Source organism: Arvicola amphibius, chromosome 12 (assembly GCF_903992535.2).
Source record: "Arvicola amphibius chromosome 12, mArvAmp1.2, whole genome shotgun sequence".
Taxonomy (NCBI): Eukaryota; Metazoa; Chordata; class Mammalia; order Rodentia; family Cricetidae; genus Arvicola; species Arvicola amphibius.
Genome location: NC_052058.2, coordinates 91,741,289 through 91,765,192, shown reverse-complemented (window position 1 = coordinate 91,765,192; position 23,904 = coordinate 91,741,289). Strand labels below are relative to the sequence as shown.

General features: G+C 41.1%; 1 protein-coding gene across 2 annotated transcripts in view; it reads right to left on the bottom strand.

The window, feature by feature from the left end:
* The window catches only part of Mcm6 (minichromosome maintenance complex component 6), a 32,265-nt gene extending 8,671 nt beyond the window's left edge, over nucleotides 1-23,594 (bottom strand). Inside the window, exons 1-11 of one of the 2 annotated variants that reach the window (XM_038349278.1) lie at nucleotides 23,409-23,594; nucleotides 20,118-20,264; nucleotides 17,464-17,574; nucleotides 15,043-15,292; nucleotides 11,368-11,533; nucleotides 10,983-11,128; nucleotides 10,416-10,566; nucleotides 7,242-7,383; nucleotides 4,537-4,678; nucleotides 3,437-3,544; nucleotides 1,116-1,271 (exon numbers count right to left, since the gene is read on the bottom strand). In XM_038349278.1, the coding sequence (XP_038205206.1) occupies nucleotides 1,116-1,271; nucleotides 3,437-3,544; nucleotides 4,537-4,678; nucleotides 7,242-7,383; nucleotides 10,416-10,566; nucleotides 10,983-11,128; nucleotides 11,368-11,533; nucleotides 15,043-15,292; nucleotides 17,464-17,574; nucleotides 20,118-20,264; nucleotides 23,409-23,515 (1,626 nt within the window). In that variant the 5' untranslated portion in view covers nucleotides 23,516-23,594. The remainder of the gene's footprint in view (nucleotides 1-1,115; nucleotides 1,272-3,436; nucleotides 3,545-4,536; nucleotides 4,679-7,241; nucleotides 7,384-10,415; nucleotides 10,567-10,982; nucleotides 11,129-11,367; nucleotides 11,534-15,042; nucleotides 15,293-17,463; nucleotides 17,575-20,117; nucleotides 20,265-23,408) is intronic. The other variant, XM_042056052.1, reaches the window with a different exon arrangement.
* Between the last annotated feature and the right edge of the window lie 310 nt (nucleotides 23,595-23,904).

Here is a 23,904-nt window from a genome sequence, read left to right as displayed (position 1 = left end):
CTATAGAGCTAGTTCCAGGACAGGCTCCAAAGCTAGAAAACAAAACAAAAACAAAAAACAGGTGGTAGTAAGTAACCAATTAGAGCAAAGTTACTGTTTGACAGGTGAATGGAAATGACACAAAGCCTGAGGGTCGCACACCTTTGATCCCAGATTTTGGAAGGCAGAGGCAGGTGATTCTCTGTGGTTTTTCAGCCTAGTCTACAGAGAGAGTTCCAGGATAGTTGGGGCCACATAGAGACCCTGTCTCAAAATACAAACAAACAAAACCCAAACTATAATGAAATCTAGTAGCATATGCTGACTTAAAAATTGATTTTAAGGGACTGGAGAAATGGTTCAGTGGCTCAGAGCACTGGTTGTTCTTCCAGGACTTGGGTTCAATTCCCAACACCAAACAAGACAACTCATACCTACTTGTCTGTAGCTCCAGTTCCAGGGCCTCTGACACCCTCACACAGACATCCATGCCGGCAAATACCAATGCACATAAAATAGAGTATAAAATAACAATAGCAGAGCTTTTACAGGGAACTCATTACATGATACTGTTTCCTCAGGAATGTGTAGAAACAAACCTCCTAAAAACCCCATAAAGAAGATATTAATTTTATTTTATATAGAAGCAAACTGAGTCCCAGAAGAGTTAAATAATCTGTTCAAGGACTTAGTAAGTAGTGGAGACAGGACTGATCAGTCTGGCTTCAGTGTGTCCTCTCAGTCATTACATTATTATCTAGGAGTTAACTGTGTTCATGTACTTGTTAAGGGAAAGAGGAGAAATCCAAGTCCCACCCCAAACATTCACAACAGCAAGGCAGTTTTACTTAGATAATATTTCAAGTCAGTTTAGAAGCAGGGTTTTGCACTGTTACTACTAAATAGAGGAACTCCCTGCTCAGCAAATGAGCACAGCCCGCAAAGATGGCCACAGTGGGTTACAGAGTTCAGGTCCAGCATGAGTCACACTAAACTTTGTGAGGTGGTGGAGAGGGTGGGCTGTTTGTGCGTTATCACACAAATAACTCTGGCCAGCAGTAGTACACCCGAGGGGCACCAAAGGTCACAAAACTGAACACAAACGGAAAACATGAACAGCTTAAGTGGTTGGTTACCTCATTGCACTCATCCACCAGGATAAAGAAGAGATCAAAGCGGGACATGATAGGTGCCGACAGACTGATGTTCTGTTTCAGTGATTTTGATCTGTCATAGTGTCCGCTGACAGGGTTTGCTGCAGCTAAAATGGATGTCCTGGCATTCAGAGTTGCCTGACCATGAGAAAAAACCATGAGACTAAAGAACAAACCCAAACAGGCCAATATAGATACAAGGAAAAGTTGTGTCTCATGCAATTAACAAAACGGAAGTAAAATGGTGCAGCAGGCTTTTCGGACCACCAGCCCCCAAATCATGACATGGAGACTTATTATTAGTTATGAATGCTTGGCCTTAGTTTAGGCTTGTCCCACTAGCTCTTATACCTTATTTTAACCTGTTTCTCTTCATCTACATTTTGCTTCCGGGCTTTTTACTTTTCTTTCATTCTGTATGTCCTACTTTCCTGCTTCCTCCATGTCTGTCTGTCTGGTAGCTAGCTGCATGGCTGGTTGGTCCCTGGCATCTCCCTCAAGTCTAAATTCCTTTTTCTACTTATTCTCTCTGCTTCCCATCCCAGCCTACCCCTCTACTGTCTAACTACTGCAGCTTTTTATTAAACCAATCAGGTACCTTAGGCAGGCATGCAACACATCTTCACATAGTTAAGTATTCTGCAGCATACACAAATGTAACACATCTTTACATAGTTATACAAATGTAGCATAAACAAATATAACACACTTTATATAATTAAACAAATATTCCATTCTGCAACAAAAAGCAGGTTTTTCACCTACTGAATCATCAAAACTCAAGTATGATAACAGCACAATAAGCTCTTCTATATTGGTGATGTAATCTCTTATGAGTCCCTTAGCCAGCACTCTGCAGGGAATTTACCTTTTAACTAGATACAGTAGGTACTCAGTTTACTACAATAACTATATCTTGTGACACACAAGACTAAAATCGAAGTCAGGCAGTTGTGGCAGAGCAGATCTTGGGAGGCAGAGGCAGGCTGATCTCTGTGAGATCAAGGCGAGTCTGGCCTACAAGAGCTAGTTCCAGGACTGGCTCTAAAGCTAGGGAAACCCTGTCTCGAAAAATCAAAAAGACTGAAAATGACCCACGCAATGTATGGTTCATGCAGGTTCAATGCCATGGGCTAGTAAGTCACAACTGACCTACTAGGACTATAGAACTATAGGAAGATTGACAATAAAATTATTTAAAATTATTAAGTAAAAGGAGGAAAGAACTGTATGCATATGCTTATTTGTATGTGAAGTATTCCCACAATACATACCTAATACCCATTGTACTGGGAGTTGTAGGTGAAGATTTCTCTTGAATTTATACACCAGTGAAATACTTTAAAAATTTTTAACAGAGCCGGGCGGTGGTGGCGCACGCCTTTAATCCCAGCACTCGGGAGGCAGAGGCAGGTGGATCTCTGAGTTCGAGGCCAGCCTGGTCTACAAGAGCTAGTTCCAGGACAGGCTCTAGAAACTACAGGGAAACCCTGTCTCAAAAAAAAAAAAAAAAAAAAATTTAACAAATATATTACTTTCTTTCAAATTTACAGTTTACAGATTTATTTACTTATTTTTTAAATTATATGTATGCATGTCTGTCTCTGTGTACATGCATGTGCATGTAAATCCTGTAGGAGCCAGAAGAGGGCTCTGGAACCCCTAGAGCTATAAACTGTTCACTGTGAGTTCTGGGAACTGAACTTGGGTTCTCTGCGAGAACAGTACAAGCTCTTAATTGCTGAGCCATCTGTCTGTCCACCAAACCTACTGATTTTAATAAGCTAAGATTCTCTCTAATGTTGGTCATAGTATGATAATTCTTTTCATTTAAATTATTTGTTATCTTTGAGTATTTTGTGGTACTGGGACCAATAGCTATTTTTGTTTTAACAAGCATGTTTATCAAAGAATGTGGGTTTTATTTATGAAAATTTTGCCAAACACAGTTAACAAGACAGCACAGCAGGTAAAAGTCCCTTCCACGAAAGTCTAGTGACATGAGTGTGACCCCCAGAAACCCATGTGAAAATGGAAGGAAAAAACAAAATGCACAAAGCTGTCTTCTGTCACATGCACCCCTCCCCCAATAGATAAACATTTCTAAAGCATTTTGACAAATCAGAAGAAATGCTAAAAAATTACACTAGTGCAATTAGTTTCTATCACAGCAATATATGTACACTGGACTCTCAATAACATCTGTACCTTACATTTTAGATCAGTATTACACACTGAAACAATGTATTTCACCAGGTGGATATCTCTAGCATGCTAATCTCCATAACTAAGGGGATACACACCTTCACTCCTGCTTTAGTGATAGATATGGTCTGCTGCTCCATAGCTTCATGAATAGCGACTTGGTCCCGCATGTCCATCTTATCAAACTCGTCAATACAACAGACACCCTGTAACCAAACAGATCTAGCATTAAGGAATTTCCTTGTAGGGCTGGAGATAATAGCTTGGAGTTAGAGTAGTTACTTGACTAGCTTGTGTGAGGAAAGCAGACAAAACTACTTTCTAAAAACAAATGTAAAATAATAAACTCACAAAGTGTCCTACCAGAGACCTCTCCATTCCCTAGGCAAATGGAAGACAGGATGTAAACATTCTTAACTCCTGTTTAGACAAGACTGTCCAATAGAACAAAGGGCTGGAAGCGATACTCATGTGACTCATTTAAACTAAGAGCAAAACCAACAAATACCTAAAAGTAAAACTAATAATATGTAGACAATGTACTCTTCTCAACATTTAAACGTCAGCCTCAAGAGATTTGGGCTGGGTGTAATGGTGCACACCTTTGTGGCAGGCAGAGGCAGAGGCAGAGGTAAATAGATCTCTGGGAGTTCCAGGACAGTGATAAACACAGACTCACTCTGATTCATCTGGGAAAGTAAATAGTGAAGAAGTACAATGAATACAAGCTTGCATACCCACAAACTGATCTTTGCCAAATACGTATATAATGTTCTATGTATCCATGGATGGACCTATTTAGAGATGTCAGAGTCTACAAAGGAACAACCTGGTATGTCTAGTCAAAGCAATTCTAGGAATGCTCAGAAAGTGTCAAATAGTGACAGTCTCAGCCAGGTGAAGTGGCACCAGCCTTTAATCCCAACACTAGGGAGGCAGAGGCAGGCAGAGTTCAAGGCCAGTATGATTCATAGAGTGAGTTCCAGAACAGCCAGAGCTACATGGTGAGACCCTGTCTTGAAAAAAAAAAAACAAAACAAATAACAATAAAAACCCAAAAACAAAACTTAATTAATTTATTGACAGCTTCAATTAAATGAAGATTAATAAAACTAAGTAACATACTAATAAATTCAATAGATCTTTATTGGCAAGTGAAAGGGTATTCTGACTGGTTAGTAGTGTACAGTGTCCTTACATTATCAGCCAGCATCAATGCTCCAGCCTCAATGACAAATTCATGAGATTCTTCATCCCTCACCACAGCTGCTGTTAAGCCAGCTGCACTGGAAGCTTTGCCACTGGTATAGACAGCTCTGGGGCTGAACTCATCCACATGCCTGTTTAAGAGCAGCACAAAGATTCATTAACACATCATCACATTACATGTTCCAGAAAATTCAGCTGACAGGAGCTCTATGTCTTTGGCTTTTTAAACTGAGTTTGAGGCCATACTGGGCTATACAGTAAGACCCTGTCTCAAAACAAAACAGTAAAGCAGAGTATTTGATATTCAGCATAACAATGCTCAGAGAAGTATTACTATTGCAACAGGGGAGAATGGAAACAACCAAAAGGCCCATTATGTATAAAACAAAATGCAGCACTAGCATAAAATAGAGAAATATGCAGTCTTATCACTACAGCATGATGAATCTTCAATGTATTACACCATAGTAGGGTTACAAAAAGTAAAATGGTGCTTATATTAGAGGGGACCAGAGAATTGTGGTTTAACAGGTATAGTGGTTCTGTTCAGAAGATCAAAAATGTTCTCAAGACAGAGAGCGGCAGTGATTACAAAATTTGAATGTACTTAGAGTCACTGAACTAAACCTAAAAGTGGCTAATACAAAATAAGTTTTTATGTAAAAGTACAAGCTATCCACCTTCTGCTCATTCATATGTTCCATGAAGGACAAGAAATTAATATATTACATAAACAGACTATGGGAAATTATGTAAAGTGATCATCTTGACAGAAATCCCCAAGGGAAGAAAAGCAGTCCTAGCTCAATTTTAACTTGTTTAGATGATTGCTCACATTTCTGCCTTGAGGAAGGACCTGAATCCTGCAGCCTCTCATCTTTGGACACAGAAACCATGGTAGCCAAAAGAATATTAAAAAATATGTTAAAGGGAGGGGAGGCTCAGAGAGGTGGCTCAATAACTAAGAACACTGGGTGCTCTTGCAGAGGAACAGGGCTTGATTCCCAGAAATAACACCCTGCCTGGCCCACAACTGTCTGAAACTCTAATTCTAGGGGATATGAAGCCCTCTTCTGGTCTCCGTGGGCACTGCATGCACATGTCCAGAGACTATAGACAGACCAAATACCAAGACACATATAAATAAATAAATAATATTGCAAACCAGAAAAAAAAAAAAAGCCGTATCACTTAGGAGGCTGTGAGTTTGAGGCCCGCCTAGGTTATACAGTGAGACCCTATCTCAAGCACCACCAACTGCTCCCGCAAACAACAAAAAGGGATAGAAAAAAAAAAACCCTGTAAACCACTATTCAAGAACTAAGCATAAAAGTGAAGACAGACATAAGCCCAATGTTCATTGATTAATAAACAGACAGTACCCCTTCAATGTAGCTAGTGGTTCCCAGTGATTTTATTATGATAACCTGATCTGATCAAAAGATAATGAATTCCTCAATGCACTCATAATATACTGACACTATTGGGAAGTAGTGAAAAACAGATGGGGGAAAGGGTGCATTTATGAGAAATGGGTCACTGCTAGAGTATCTGGAAAGGTCCTTGTCCATAGCCATTCCTGTTTTCCTGTTTTCATCCACTTCCTGGGTGCTATGAGGTGAGCAGCTCTGCTCCTTCTCCCTCACTCTGACTTTGTTTCCTGACAACCCCAGGAACAATGGAACCAAGTGATTGTGAACTAAAACTCTGAGATAAAAGTAAATCCTTTCTCCTTTAAGTTGCTTACCTTAAGTATCAGTCACAATGATGGAAGCTGGCTAATACCATGTGGTAATCATGCATTATTTAGCCAGAGAAGGAAACAAAATACTGATGCAAATTCCAACATGACTTCATGCTAAGTGCAAGTTTATCTCTAAAGACCACATATGAGCCAATTTAAAAAAAACAGACTGGGACAATGCAGTACACTATACCTTTCTATAGGGGAAAGAAGTAACTACTAACAAGCACAAGGTTCCCCTCTAAGTAACAGTAACATTTTAAACTTAGTTGAACTTTATAAACTATTGATATACTAGAAGCACCAATTTGCAAAATTCAAAGAAATGAATTTCATGATGCATAAATTACATTTCAACAAAGACGCTAGAAAACACTATATAAAAGATCTAAGGGCCATTGACTAAATAAGTAAAAGTGCTTACTGACCAACCTAATGACCTGAGTTCAATTCCCAGGAAGGATTGAAGTTCTCCCACTTTAGGTAGGAGAGAAGTTAGTCCTGCATGTTGTCTTCCGAGCTCTGTGTGCACCTCACATACAAATAAATGTAGCAAAGAAAGGTCTAAGAAAACCATACATGTAAAATACAATGCGGTCATAATAGGTAACAGTGAATAGAAAAATAGAATTCTTTAAACGTAACTATCACTTTTCAAATCTAAAATTCAGCTTAGGGATGAGGATCTTGCTTATAGGGTAGTATATACAAGGGCCTGGACTAAATCCCAGCATATCAAAGACAAAACAAAATTCAACCTGTGATACACTTAAAATAATCATAAAACAACTATAAATGTTCTAGGCTGGGCACAGTGACATATGCTATATACAGACCTTGTCTTAAAAACAAAAACAGGAACGGACACTGACAGTTTTGGTAGCATAGCTGGCCTACAAGCACACACACTCATTGCTTTTCCCACTATACTACTTCAGGTAGGCACTTACTTGAGGAATTGGCTTTTAGCTGTACTTGGATCACCAACAATACAAACATTTATGTCCCCACGAAGAGAGGTCCCTTCCCCTGTTGTCTTAGGAACACCACCAAACAACATCAATAAGACACCACGTTTTACTTCATCATTGCCTGAAAAGAAAAGTTCCAGAGAAAAACTTCATTTTTCAGGAGAATGGTAAGATGACTCAGCAGGTAAAGATCCCTGCTTCATAAGCCAGAAGACCAGAATTGGATACTGGGAACTCATCCATGTAAAGGCAAAAGGAAAACACCAACTCTACAAAGTTGTCCTCCGAGTTTCAAATGTACCTTCTCCCCTGGTATGACATAGACATGGAAACTTAAAAAAAAAAAAGGCTGGACGATGGACGATGGTGGCGCACACCTTTAATCCCAGCATTTGGGAGGCAGAGATAGGCAGATCTCCGTGATTTCGAGGCCAGTCTAGTCTATAAACCAAGTTACAGGACAGCTAGGTTTTGAAAAACCAAACTAAGCCAATCAACCAAATCACAACAACAAAAAAGAAAATTAATGGCTTGAGAGATAGCTCATTTGGTAAAGTGCTTGCTAGGCAAGCCTGAGGACCTGAGTTCAATTCCTCGAAAACATATGAAAAGTCAGGTATAGTGGCTCATACTTGTAAACCCAGTGCTGAGGAAGATAGGAGATTAGTGGGCTTGCTGACCAGACAGCCTTGATTACTTGGAGAGCTGCAGACTAATGAAGACACAAAACAAACCACAAGGTGAACAGCTGCTGAGGACATCATTTGAGGTTGACGTCTGGTACATGTATGCATACACATACAAAAACAGAAAACTAAAAATCCATTCTATAACAAAACTGACTTATGAAACAAAATGTATTGAGGATATGAGTTTTAAATAGTCCACAAAGATTTTGACATTCCTTATTTTAAGAGGGAACCTAACTGGGTGTGGTGACATCTTTAATCCTAGCACGTGGGAGGCAGAGACCAGGGAATCCCTCAAATTCAAGGACAGCCTATAAACAACAATAAAAACTGAGATGGAACCTGTTGGCTGTGGTGGATTAAACCTTTAATTCCAGCCCTCTGAGTACAAGGCTAGCATGGTCTACATAGTTCTAGGACAACAAAGACTATGTAATGAGAACTTGTCTCAAATAAAGGAGATGGAATTTAATTTTCTACTTTTGAAGTAGGCATGAATAGACACTTTTTAAAAAATAAAGAAGTTTATAGATAGATAGAGCCTAGGCTATACTCAAACTCACATGCATCCTCCTGGGTCAACCTCTTCCTTGAAGGAAAGGCGGGACTACAGACACCTACTATGACTTGAATTTTAAGGAATAACTATGGAATTAAAGGCCTGTAACTCAAGATAAGGACATAGAGTATTCTGCCTCCTCCCTGCTTTTCTCTCTTGTATTCTGCTGTGAGCCACAAGCATTATAAAGTAAAAGTACAGCTGATAGATCATTAGACAGACTCATGGGAGTGTACTCCAATGAGAATCCTGATTTACAAAGCTTTGGGAACACCTGTCTTTTAGATAGTCACTATCAATTCTGTGAAATCTTGTGAAGTCATGGCTCTTCTCCCTTCCATAATGGGATTCATTAGCAGTGTATAAATCATTTGTTGAGATAATTTCTTCCTGTATAGGCAACTGAATGACCTCTTCCACATCACAGGGCCCTGGTGTGAAAGCATTCACTCAGTCAAACCTTTGTTCTCATAGTCAAATCTACAAAAAGCTGGACCCTCACAATTATCCTTATTGACAAGAAAGGAGCCCTGAGCAGGAGAGACAGTATGTCTGCTCTTACTGATACACAGATCTGGGTGGCCCTTAATTCTCTAACAGCTGACTTAGGAGAGAATAACCTACTGGCCTTTGATCTACCCTAACGAGATATTAATATTCTGTACTTACTTCACTTTTCACTTGACACAGGTCTTAGTCTAGGAAATTAACTGTTTGTACCTTTACCCCTAAAATATACAGGAAAAGGTTGGTTCACTAAACCAGCCCCAGAGAAAGTAATTCCTTCTCACCTGGGTGCCAGCAGATACAGCATCCTGGTGCTTAGCATGGAGGGCCAAGCTCTATCCTAATCCTCCCAGTGTCTGCTGGGTAACTTCACAGCCACGCCCCCTCTGAGACATAGGGTGCCTACCTTGTCAGTCTTTTACCCATCCTGTTATCCCTAAGAAATGCATGCTTGGTACCACTGTTATTTAGGAGAAAATTGTTAACTATGTCCGTGTGGGCATACAAACTGGAAACCTTGTGGGATGGGTAGAACAGCAAGGAATATCAAGAGAAACATCAAAGAGGAACATTGAAAGGGGAACATCAAGACAGCATTAGTGAGGGCACAGAAAGAATAAATGGGACATGATAAAAAGACTTGTGTGAGGGGGCTGGAGACATGCTCAGTGGTTAAGAGCATTGCCTGCTCTTCCAAAGGTCCTGAGTTCAATTCCCAGCAACCACATGGTGGCTCACAACCATCTGTAAATGAGGTCTGCTGCCCTCTTCTAGCCTGCAGACATACACACAGAATATTGTATGCATAATAAATAAATAAGTATTTTTAAAAAAGACTTATGTGAGCTAATTTATTTCATTATTTCACCCTCGGACCTTATTAGTCAGGTTTTTGCTTGCGGTAGCCATCCTTCTGAATCCTGAGAGGGTTAGTGGGGCTTAATCCCAAAATAAAACTCAATAGTATTCTGAACTAAGTGAGTTGAGGTAAAGACCTGCCCATTGGGTATCACACATGGTAAAGAATCCAAGCTCCCCACTATCCATTAGCACACTAAAGTAAGTTATCTGAGCTCCTGCATGAGCAATAGCTCATGCCCCATTCTAGCCTTTGGGCACCCATACCTTCTGATCTACTTTAAGTGTATTGGTGCTTTGGCTGCATATATGTCTATATTCCACATACAGCTTGGTGCCCTCAGAAGCCGGAAGGCACTGGATCTCCTAGAACTCGAGTTACAGACAGTTGTGAGTCTCTATATGGGTGCTGTGAATGAAACCTCAGGTTCTCCATAAGAGCACCCAGTGATCTCAGTCCCAATATGAAGACCCCTAAACCACTACCACCCATGGAAAGTTTCCTACTCATTGCAAGTTTCTGTTACAAACAGTTCTTACCATGGATAGTAGGGAAGAGGCTGGTACAGAGGTTGTGGTACAGGTTTTTGTCCTGACTCATTTCAAACACCTTTTCCCATTCCTTCACTGTCATTTGGTTCTTAATGCTCTCAGCTGTCTGTTCCTCATCTCTGAGTTCTTTCCCTCCAAACTGAGTAGAAGAAAAACAAAACAAAAAACATTACAAAGAGCCAAAACAATGTAAAGGAAAAGAAATTTCACTTTCATTAGAATGAAATTGCTAGGGAGGTCAAAGTTGTGGTTTGACTATAATCCCGAAACTAGCAAGACTTCAGTTAATAAAGGGATTTAAGGGCTTGTCATTTACCCAGTGAGGAAAACAAAGGCAATTATTGTTTTATGTTACTCTGAGCTATAATAGGAAGTTCATCATTGACATGAAAATGAGCCTCAGCAAAAAGCTCTATCAAGCTCTGCTATCTTAGTAAATCTCACCACTAGGGTTAGGGATATAGTCGAATTCATTTCTAGCAGGCACAAAACCCTGTGCTTAATTCCTAGCACAGTAAACAAACAAACAAATAAATAAGTAAAAATAAAACTCACCCTTGGGTTGGTTGGTGCAACATAACAGGCAAGGAAGACCAGCCTGTATGACAGATCTCTGACACCAAGGGCCCGGAGTCCTCGAATGCCTTCTGTCTCATATCCATCAACTCCACTGACTCGAGAGTTAGTCTCTGCACGTGCTCCTGTAAGAAAGGGATAAGGTATTTCACAGTTCAAATACTAAAGGGGCTAATAAGAACTAATTTATTGAATAAACCAAAGCTGAAGCAGCACCTTTCATAGAAAAATCAATTCTTTAATCTCTTCATACATCCATACTCACCCTGACTGGTAGCCAGAAATGTCACACAGAAGATTCAAGAAACCAGATATTCTGAGGAGCAGACCAGGATTGGTTATATCTGAACAACAAATTACTGACCTGGTATACTAAGCTTGGAAACATCAGGTACAACTATCAATGTCCCTGTGAAGTCACACTTGTCACCAGCTTGGGCTGACTCCACAGCTTCAGCTCTCAGGATGACCTCTAAACTTCGGGGGATACTTCCTCGGGGAAGTTCCGCTTGAGTCTCTTGAATACGAACCTATATCAAGACCACCAGCAAAAGTAAGAGATGCCTTTATACATTGTGCGACTGAAATCCACGACTATGACTGCCCACATATCCCAGCCTCTGTGTATACTTTTCTCTTCATATGTGTGTGAAGGAGGCTAGAGCCCTACCTCAGGTGCCACTCCTCAGGCATCATCCACCTCTTTAAAGACAGGGTCTCACCGGCCTGGCATTTGCCACTTTAGCTACAACGGTTGACCCTTTAGCTTTAGAGATCTGGTTGTTTCTCCCTCCTCTGAACAGAGACACCACATTTGGCCTTTTTTTTTTCTTTTTGAGACACGGTTTCTCTGTGTAACAGCCCTGGCTGTCCTGGAACTCACTCTGTAGATCAGACTAGCTTCAAACTCACAGAGATCTCCCTGCTTTTGCCTCCCAAAGTGCTGGGATTAAAGGTGTGCACCACCACTGCCTGGCTCACATTTGGTCTTTTATGTGGGTACTGGGAACAAATACATGTCTCTCCCAGTTTGTGTGACAAACAAGTTACCAACTAAACTATCTCCACAGGCCCTGCCCTGGAGATGTTTGACATAAACCAATATTCATTCAATAAGTTGTAACAGAAGCTGAAGAGATGTCTTAGTGGTTAGGAGCACTGGTTGCTCTTCCAGGACTTGGATTTAATTCCTAGCAGGAATTAAGGGTCATAAGCATCAACAACTCCAGTCCCAGAGGCTCCAATGTCCTCTTCTGGTTTCTGTAGACACTACATGAATATGGTACGTAGACATACATGCAAGCAAAACACCCACATGCATAAAAGTAAATGAACGAGTAGAGTTTTGTGCCCTAAAACTACTTTTAGTCAAATAGTTCAAATGGCTAAGCAGTGACATCTACTAGTGCTGGAGAGATGGTTCAGCACTGTCTGCTTTGCACACAAAAATCTTGCACCCTAAAACTTTTAGGCAAATAGCTCAATTGGTTAAGAGATTAATCTATCAGGACTGGACAGGTGGCTCAGTAGTTAAGAACACTTTTTGAAGAGGATCAGAATTGATTCCTAGCACCCACATGTAGGCTTACAATCATCTTCTTCCTGGTTATTTTATCACTTTAACACAAGCAAGAGCTATCTGGCAAGAGTTCCTAAATTAGAAGAATGCCTCTATCATTCAGGCCTGGTAGGCAGCCTGTGGGGCATTTTCCGGATTAATGATTGATGTTGGAACGCACAGACCACAGTGAGTTGGGCCACCCCTTGGCAGGTGGTCTTGGGTTGTAGAACCATGATGACCAAGCCTTGGAAAACAGTAAGCAACATTCCTCTATGGCAGTGGTTCTCAACCTTCCTAATGCTTTGAGCCTTTAATATAGTTCATGTTGTAGTGACTGCCAACCATATAATTATCTTTGTTCCTACTTTATAACTGTATTTCTGCTGTTGCTATAAATTATAATTCAAATATTTATGATTTCTGATGGTCTTAAGTGATTACTGTGAAAGTATCATTTGACCCCCCCCCCCCGAAAGGGGTCACGACCAACATGTTGAGAACCATTGCTCTATGCCTTCTGCTTCAGTTCCTGACTCTAGGTTTCTGTCCTGACTTTCTTCTATGATGGACTAGAACTTAAGCTAAAATAAATAAACACTTTCCTTCCCAAGTTGCTTTTGGTCATGTTTCATCACAGCAATAGAATCTCACTAGGACAATCTGTAACTCCTGTAACACAGAACCTGACCTCTTCTGGCCTCTGTGGGCATTATATGCATGTGGTATACACACACACCAACAAACAAAAACCACTCATAGATAAGATAAAAAGAATTCTTTTAAAAATTCACTTTTGAGCCAGGAGGTAGTAGTGCATACCTTTAATTCCAGCACTCGGGAGGCAGAGGCAGGCGGATTTCTGTGAGTCCGAAGCCAGCCTGGTCTACAAGAGCTAGTTCCAGGATAGGCTCCAAAGCTACAAAGCAACCCTGTCTCGAAAAATCAGAAACGAACAATAACAAGAAAACAACAAAATAAAATACCCCACCCCACCCTACCTCCTACCAGAAAACTTCACTTTTACCAAGGTGGTGCACACCTTTAATCCCAGCACCCAGGAGAAGCTCTGTGAGTTCAAGGTCAGCCTGGTCTATAGAGTAAGTTCCAGGAAAGGCAGGACTATTATACAAAGAAATCTTATCTTGGAACCACCCTCCCTACCCCTCCAAAAACTTCACTTTTAGTTGGATGGGTTGATGCAGGCCTGTAATTCCAGCATTGGCAGCTGGAAGCAGTAAGATCAGGTCATCCTTGGCCACACTGTGAGTTCAAGACCTGTCTGGGCTACATGAGAATCTGCCTCAACAAAGCAAAATCAAAACCCAAAAAACTTTACCTTTTACTCTAAACTCCCTGTTTTCAAAATGACTAAAGATTTCATCCGTGTCACACCCTCCTTAAACTTCTCAAAGAAGTTTTTTGAAAATGCAGAGGCAGGTCAATGAGGCCATTCTGGTCTACAAAGTGAGTTCCAGGACAGCCAGGAATACACACTGAAACTGTTCAAAGCCCCCGCCAAAAGACAACAAAACTCCACACCGAACTACTTCAATACTGACCTCTAATGGGGGAGGGGGAGACAACTATGTTTGTCAATGAATGTTTCCTACTGGAAAGCAAAGAAACAGTTGTAGGCACCTTCAGGAACACGGGGATTTTATTTATTTATTTATTTATTTATTTATTTATTTATTTATTTATTTAGTCAGTCAGTCAGTCAGTCTCTCGTGGCCCAGAATGGCCAACTACATACTGAAAGATGACCTTGATCTTCTGGCCTTCTGCCTTCAGCTCCCCAGTGCTGGGACTAGAGGCTGGTGAGCCTGCTAAGTCAGCATTCTTATCTACTGAGGCGCATTCCCAGCCTAAGGAACAATTACATTCTCCTTTGTTCTCGCTACTCTAACACTGGAGACAATTGTTACAGGATAACCTGCAATGGACAAGGAGTCAGAGAAGAAAACCCATAATTTTATTTTTCTATTATGTAGCTTTGGCGCTCCTGAAGTTGCTATGGAGACCATACTGGCCTCAGAGATCTACCTACCACTGACTCCAAGTGCTGGGATTAAATGTGTGTGCAACCAAGACTGATTCTTGTAATTTTGAATCTTGCTTTGAAAGGTCCTCTTGGGAGAAACACTTACTGCACATTAAAAACATACTGTTGTATGTTCTTCCCTAGAATCCCCCACAGGTATGTGAATATTCAAATTCTGGTTATTTCTCCATCTCTAGTTCTTCTGAAAGAGTTGTAGTCTCCCTCACAGAAAGGAGAGCAGCTTCAGGAATAAAACTTGCTCATGATGCAACAAAGAAACTATGTAAAGGGAGGAAAAACACACTTAAATTCCTTAAAAACTGTCATCTACAAGTTATCACAAGGACCAAAAAAAAGGTATTAGCAGTGAATCTAATCTAATAATCTATTTGTCTAAAAAATACATACATGAATCTGATCTAAACATAAGTAAATACCTTTTGAAAATCAACAAATCTTGATTTATTAGTGTCTAGCAGGAACCTCTTCCTGTTGGCACACACTGGATTCCGGCAGATATTTGGCTGTGTGTACTTGAACTGCTGCTGGACATCCTTGATCACTGTCTGACAGTCCAGGCACAGAAAGGTCCCACTCACGAGCTCAGGATGCACTGGGTGAGTGCGTACCACTTGCCCACTGATGCGGGTGAGCACCCCAATCCTGGAGGAAGTGAGCTCACGAATCCTGTTTGAAGACAAGTGTTAGATTAATAGATATCCTTTCCAGCTTTCTTTTTTTCCTCCGAGACACAGTTTCTCTGTGTAGCCTTGGCTGTCCTAGAACTCACTCTGTAAACCAAGCTGGATTCAAACTCATAGAGATCCACCTGCCTCTGCCTCCCAGGTGCTGGGATTAAATGCATGTGTCATCACTCCCCGGCCTTTCCAGCTCTCTTTTTCCTTCAGTTCTGGGGACTGAACCTAGGACCTTGTACACTGAGCTACATGCAACCCTAGCCCACTTTCCATTTCCTTAGTGTAGGAAACCTAAGAAATTTTTCTTTTTAAGTTTTTTTTGTCTTAAATGATTTTTAATTATGTATGAGTGTATGTCTCTGTGTGGGCAAGTACATGTGAGGGCAAGCGCTTTCAAAGGTCAGAGACACTGAATCCTTCTAGAGTTACAGGCAGTTGTGAGCCTCCTGATACTCATGTTGGAATGCAAACTCATGTCCTCTGCAATTGCAGTGCACACTCTTACCTGCTGAGCCATCTCTCCAGTCCATAATTTCTGTTTCTATTAGGAGTGATTAATGATAAACATGCTTTAAAAGAATGGAGACAAATTATTACATAGAATCTCCTAAAAGAATAATTTGGTCAACATGCCCATTGCTAATTTATGTAACATAAATTCCTTAAAAAAATAAAAATGAGCCGGGCAGTGGTGACATATACCTTTAGTCCCACCACTCATTCAGGAGGTAGAGGCAGGGAGACAGTTGATAAACTGTCCCAAAAACTTAAATAAATAAACATGACTATGAAAGACGAAAAGAAATAAAAAAGCTGGATGCCTTGACACGCATCTGAAACCACAGCATGTTGTTGAAGGGGTAAACCAGATCTTAGGTGCTTTATGCCAGTCAGTCTAGTCGGAGTGCCATCTCAAGCTTAGTGAAAAATACTTAGTTTCAGGACTGCAGAACTCAAGTGTACTTTTCTGCGATTCTAGAAGATCTCAGTTCAGTTCCTAGCACCTGTATCAGGCAGTTCATAACTACATATCACTGCAGAGTATCTAGTACCTCTGGGCACTGTACATACTTGGGACCCACGAATACACGCAAACACCCACAACACCCACATGAATAAAACTTTTAAATTATTTCAAAAGGTTAAGAATGTTATGTATTTAAGCTGGGGGGAGGGGGGCTTAGCTGGGCATGGTGGCGCACGCCTTTTTCATTATTATTTATTTTTATTATGTGCATTGGTATTTTGCCTGCATGTCAGTTTGTTTAAAGATACTAGATGTCCTGAAACTAGAGTTACAGACAGCTTTGAGATGACGTGTGAGCTCTGAGAACTAAATCTGATCTTGTGGAAGAGCAGCCAGTGCTCTTAACTGTTAGGAAGGCAAAAATAGTCAATCCCTGTAAAAATTGGTAACTTTGATTTCAAAGCCAGCTGCTCTACATACTGAGACTCTATATTCATTAAAGTTCTAAAATTCATTAATTTCTTTTACTTTTTTCTTTTTTGAGACAGGATTTTACTATATATCTCTGGCTGATTTGGAACTCACTTTGTAGACCAGCTTGTTTTGAACACAAAAGAGATCACATGTCTCTGCTTCCTGAGTGCTGGGATTAGGCATGTGTCAATCAGTGGCCTTAATCACAAATTTCTGCAACTATCTTAGTTCTCACACCCTCCTCCAGGCACATCCTGTTTGACAGTACTGAGTATCTGCCTCACTTCACACTGCCCATCCTATCTCCATGGGAAAACAAGTTTCTCCAAACTAAATTTTCTGGGTAAAGGGTTTAAAAACTTCAATGTGTCAATCTGAACTGGGTGTGGCAGCACATGCAAAGAAGAGACTGGATGCTTGGGTGTTTGAAGCCAGCATGAGCTACATAGCAAGACCTTACCTTCAAATGACACACAAACAAGAAGTACTTCACAGCATCAGTATTTAAGTACTTACAATCCTGTTACTACCAAGTAAAAAGATTTTTACAGCAACAAATTTGTCTTTTATGACTAAAGTAGAAAACTCAAGACAAAAGACATGACAGAAGAGAAGATTGAGACTCAGCAAAGAAAGAGTGGTCTCTATATTATATAGCCAGCTATTATAATAGCATGACAGGGCCCATGAGATTCACCCCAAAAAGATTCCTTCCTCACTTGTGTCTAGTAGGCAGGTCTTGAAATGCAACATAAAAATCCTTGGCAAAAGGGATCTCCTTTCGATCTTTGACAAAGGTCTTCAAGGCTCGACACAGGTAAGGGTAGACTCTGAAAAACAAACAGAACCAGTGACAGTTTACTCTTACCAAGACTGCCTTCTTTTTCATGTTTGTCAACTTTTAGAGTACAGCATCCCACCTGGTCATAACCAAGCTTTAGAATCTAACTGCAAGGCAGATGCTTGCTTTTATAGTAAACTCCACTGCTTACTCCTCCAGCCATTCTTTTTTCCCTTCGTGTATATGGGTATGTGAACCCATGAAAACACGGGAAGCCAGAAAGCAACACTAGCTGACTTCCTGCCTCGCTTTTTGTACACACAGTCTCTCACTTGCTAGCCAGCAAGGCCCCAGGACTGTCCTCTCTGTTCCCTAGCCTTGGGGTTATTGTTACTATTGACTACTCTGGTTTATGTGGGTAATGGGAAATAAACTCTGATCCCAATGTTTGTACAGCAAGCACTTTCAACCATGGAGCTATCTTCAACTGTTCTTGACTAGCTATAACTAAAAAGTTTCAGAGTACCCCCAACTCCAATCCACCATGAAAACAGGACGATGTCTCCTAATTTATGTGTCTTCTCTTTTATAACTATTGACAAAAATCCGTATTTATACAAAGATTTATTTAGAACAAATGTAGATCATTATTTGTGAACAAAGCTTTTTTTTTTTTTTTTTTTTTTTTTTTTTTTTTGGAGACAGGGTTTCTCTATAACAGCTCTGCTTGTCCTGGAATTCTTTGTAGACCAGGCTGGTCTCAGACTCAAGAGATATGCCTATTCCTGCCTTCCAAGTGCTGGGATTAAAGGCATGTACCACCACCGCCTGGCAGCAAAGCTGTTTTTCTCATATATAGTTGAAAATAAAATGAGCTGAAGTTATTTCTACCCCTAAAATACTCAAACTATGCTAGAATGTGGTGGTGCACACCTGTAATCCCAGTACTTGGGAGGCAGACACAGGGATATCTGAGTTTGGTATACAAAACAAGTTCAAGACCAACCAAAGTATATATTGAAGTCCTGTCTTAACAAAAACAAACAAAACAAAATGCCACACCTAAGCTACTAACATGTATCCAAGGAATTTTATATGGAAAATTATATACTAAGTCAAAAAGGGAAGGATGCTGTATCTGTATTATCTCCAAAACTATAGACACATAGGAAGACATCAAAATGCAGTGAGATTGCCTGGCAGTGGTGGCGCACGCCTTTAAACCTAGAACTCTGGGAGGCAGAGGCAGGCCAGCCTGGTCTACAGAGTTTCAGGACAGCCAGGGCTATAAAGAAGCCCTGTCATGAAAACCAAAACCAAACAAACAAAAAAATGTAGTAAGATCTTTGTAAACTCTGTACTTGCAGACATCAGAGGCTTTGGATGCTTGCTTCAACAAACCAGCAAAGAATGGCTGCCAATGAGTGGTAAAGTTAAGAACAGAAAAGTAATTTGGTTTTTCTCCTTACTTTTCTTTACTTTAAAAAAAATATTAGATACACATGGGTTGTCAAGATGGAAAAGTGGGTAAGGGTGCTGTCACCAAGGCTGAGAACTTGTGTTCAAGCCCTAAGACCTACAAGGAGGAAGGACAGAACTGGTTCCTGTAAACTGTTATGAATTGCACACATGTACAAGGGCACACATCCCTTATAAATAAAACTTTAAAAGAGATAATACAGGGGCTGGAAAGATGGCTCAGTGGTTAAGAACACTGACTGCTCTTCCAGAGGACCCGGGTTCAATTCCCAGCACCCACATGGCAGCTCACACTGTCTGAAGATCCAGTTCCAGGGGATCTGACACTTCACACCAATGCACATAAAATAAAAGTTAAATAAACCATAAAAAAAGAGATAATACATTACTTCCATAACCAGAAAAATTAAATTTTTTTAACAAAACCAATAACATTATTGCTATAAAGATCCCTTTAAGTAGCCATAAGTGGTATGTGCTTGAGATTCCAGCTGTTCAGGAAGCTGAGGCAAGATCTTCAGCCAAGAATTCAAGGTCAACCTGAGAAGCACCATGGTGAGACCCTATCTGAAAAAGTAAAACCAGGACTTACTACAGTTACTCTAAGTACCTATTCCAGGAGTGAAACAGGATAGTTATGATCAAATAAAATGAGAAAGCACACACCTTTACTACTAGCATTCCGGGAGGCAGAGGCAGGCAGATCTCTGTGAGTTTGAAGCCAGCCTGGTCTACAGAGCAAGTACTAGGATAGACAGGGCTATGTAGGGAAATCCTATTTCAAAACAAAACGAACCAAAAAAAAAAGAGGGGGGGGGGAGGGAGGGAGGGAGGCGGCCCAATTGAACTAAGTAACTAAATGTATAACACAAAGCAAACATTTTCTTCTTGGGAAAACTATAGAAAATAACTGTTTTTTTAACATCTGACATAAGGAAACCCAAGCTCTACAAAAGCCTATGTTAATGGAACCACTTGTACCAAAGGGTCTCTCCTTAGAAGGAAGTAATACTGTGACAAATGCCCTTCTTTCTTACAGGGAACACATCCAGGGCAAGAAGCTGGTTTTTCCGGCTTCATGTCTATTCAAAGGAAAAATGAGCATGCTCTTACCTATAGAACTCTTCCTGAATGGTGGTAGAAAGCTGTTGGTTAAATTGTTCCAGGTCTGCAAAACTCACAACTAGTGTGTTTCTCTCAGGACGAATCAGCTCCTCTGCAAACTGCAAATATTTAATTTCTCCATCACTACCCTGAAACCTGAAACAGAGAAACTAACACATTAAACAGAGAAACTAACAAGAAGAAGAAGAAGAAGAAGAAGAAGAAGAAGAAGAAGAAGAAGAAGAAGAAGAAGAAGAAGAAGAAGAAGAAGAAGAAGAAGAAGAAGAAGAAGAAGAATGCACACTAGGTAACTTGGTATATTGGTTAATGGGCATCAGCTTTAGGTTCAGAGACATCCATCCACACCCAGTATTTCCATAACTTGAAGCAAATTACTTTTCTAAACTTACTTTTTTTTCCCCCAAGACAAGATTTCTCTGCATAGCCCTGGCTATCCTGAAACTCGCTCTGTAGGTGAGGCTGGCTCAGAGATTCACTTGACCGCTTGGATGATTTAACATTTTCAAAATAACAGGTTTTTAATATTATTGTTACGTGTAATTAAGATCTGGCAGTTAGGAAATGGAGCTAAAAATTCAAAGATTAAATTTCCGTTAGTCATTATTTAAGAAGCAGAATAGAGGCTGGGAATGTAGTTCAGTGCTAGAGTGCTTGCCTAACATACATGAAGCCATAGATCTAATCCCCAAGACCACAAAAAAATTTAAAGCAAGCAAAACAAACACCAGCATACAGAGAAATGAGGTATCACTGCTAAAGACCCCAAGGAAATGTAAACACATAAAGTAAAGCTGGTGACTTCCCAACCAAAGGTAAAAGAGAATAGCATACAAATATATTTTCTGTTCTTTTTATATACTATGTAGATCAGGTTTTGTTTTGAGGCAAAATTATTCCTCTTCTAACTACATCAGGCTCAAATTCTTCTAAAATGTTTATTTTAGACAGACCCAAGTATAAAGCATTACATCTGATACCTAAAGGCATAAGAAAGGCAGTGTTTTTCCTGCCTAGGGTTGGCATTCTTAGGAGACAAAACACAAACAAATATTTCTTTTGATGAGAAGTGCCAGAAATACAATTATGCCTAAAGGAATATCTATAATAATAAAGATTCATATGTAAAAGTAACATTGGAATTATTCCTTGAAAGTCATTAAAAGTTACATTCATGAAAAAAAGTGGATGGGCTTGGTAGTGCAGGCCTGTAACACTAATTACTGTACAGGCTAAAAGTGGAAAATTGGAAGTTCCAGGACCATCTAGGTAACTTAGAGGGACCTTTTCTCAAAGTAAGAGTCAAAAAAGGCCTAGGAAGCTGTGTACTGTGGTGAACTCCTTAAATCCCAGCACAAAGAATGATTTCCGTCAATTCCAGACAGACAAGACAACACCATAAGTCCCTGTCAAATAAACACACAAATGAGGGTGGACGCTAGAGATATAGCTCAGTAGCAGAATGTTTGTCTAGCATGTATCAGACCCTGGGTTCCTTCCCCAACACATTAAGAAAACAAGCAAGCAACCAAAAATAAAACAGGTGATAGGACCACCTACAGTGACTGATAGTGGTTGGAGAATGAAACTGCAATAGAAAAGTTAGTAGTAGCTGGGCGGTGGTGCACACCTTTAGTGCCAGCATTCAGGAAGCAGAGGCAGGTGGATTTCTGAGTTCAAGGCCAGCCTGGTCTACTGAGTTTTAGGATAGCCAGGGCTACACAGAGAAACCCTGCCTTGAAAAACAAAACAAAAATTAAGGAGACAAAGAAAAAAGGTGGATTTTATTCCATAAACAAAACCAAAGCTGTTTCTGTGAACCAAAGTGTTGTTTATACTGAGCTTCGACATGACCTACCAAGTAAAGGTGAAGGTACTTCTTTGTTTTGTTTTTCCGAGGTGGGTCTCTCTGTGTAGCCCAGGCTGGCCTTACACTCTGAGATCCGCCTGTCTCTGCTCATTAAAGGTGTGCCCTGGGAAAGCACTTTTATTATCTGCTGAAAGGAACCTTTCTAACACCTTTGTGAGGTGGTAGGGTGGCTAGAGGGCCAAGAATGTCAGAGCTGACAGGGGAAAGCATCTGGAGAACAGCAGGCCTACTGCACTCACAAGGGAAGAAGTAGCTACTGCTTATTGTCTGAAAGGTTTATAGAAGTGGTTCTCAACCTTCCTAATGCTGTGATTGCTTAATACAGTTCCTCATGTTGTGGTGACCCTCAACCATAAAATGTCGTTGCTACTTCATAACTGCAATTTTGGTACAGGTACTAATTGCAATCTGATATGCTAGTCCCAAGGTGTTGAAGACCCATGGGTTGAGATCATTGGTTTATACTTTCACCAAGTCTTGAGTTGGATTGTACTGACTGCCAAGAACATTACCAAAAGTAGGAAAATGGAATTTAAATCAGTTTTAAGTATAGCAGAATTTCAGAAGAGAGCAGTTCTGTTCAAGTAGCCCAAAGAAAAACAGATAAACAATATATGATAGTTATATACATGCCATGTAATTTTACTCTGCCTTAAAAAAAAAACTGACTACAGTAAGCTGCACATCTAGCAAAATTAGCCACACACACTACTTATACGAGGCACCTATAGTCATCCATTTCAGGGCTTTGGCAACTATCAGTAGGCTAGGAAAGGGGCGCATAAAACTGGTTATTTAATAGGTAGAGTCTGTGTGGAAAGATCAAAGTTTCCAACAGGTATGATACAGATGGTTGTACAATGCAATACAGGATGCTACTTTTTGTGCACACCCCCCAAAAGTCAAAACAGTGAGTTTTTGTTACATACTGGCATAATCCCGAAAAGAAAAAAAAAAAAGAATTCTGTAAACCCAGGCTCGCAGCACGGCAGGCTCTACAAGCTCCCAGCAGCCGGCTGTGGCTCAACCACACTTACGAGGTAACGGGTTCCGCTCCAACCCTGCCTCCCTGGGCTGTGATGCGAGCACTGAGATAAAATAGCAGGGCTGGGTTCTGCTCCCAGCATCGCATCAAACGGGCATGGCGATGCGCGTCTGTTACCGCAGCACTCGCGACGTGGAGGCATGAAGATCGCTAGTTCAAAACCATCTCTGCCTACTCGAGTTCGGGGAGGCCCGGTCTCAGAAAAAGCAAAGAGAAAGAAGCAAAGCATGGCGCAGGAAGGCGCTGGGGGAGGGGGAGGGCTCGGCGCCGCTTTGGATTCCGGCCTGGTCCGGTTCCATCCCACCCAGATCCAGAACACTCGCGGCCCCAGGCTCCGCCGGCCCGCCAGCGCTCAGAAGCCACTTACTCTTCTAGGAAGTCTAGGAACAGCTTCTGGCATTTCTCGGCCACCTCGTCGCGCACCTCCGTGTGCTGGCTTCCGGAGCCGGGCTCGGCGGCCGCCGCGAGGTCCATGGCAGCGCTGAGAGTACAAACCGCTGAGGAAAGACCACCACAGAAGACAGGCCGCAGCTTCCACGCGCCGCTCCTTCCGCACGGCCCCTTCGCGCGCTCCTCCGCCAGGCCCCGCCCTCTCACCCCAGCCAATCATGGAGTAGGAGCTGGGGTATTTCGCGCCAAACCTGTCCAATCAATGGCGGTTCAGTCCAGAGCCCCTCCCACCACACGCGAATTTCGCGCCAAATGTAGAGTCGGTGAAGCTTTTTGCACATGCGCTATGTAGTCTCGCCCACCCTCAGGTTGTTTTGACTTCTGGAGGTGGGAAGTTGTTTGCGTCTGTGTCGTGGTGGAGTTTTCACCTTCCTTTTCTATTCGTTTCTTTCCTTCCTTTCTTTCTCTCCCCC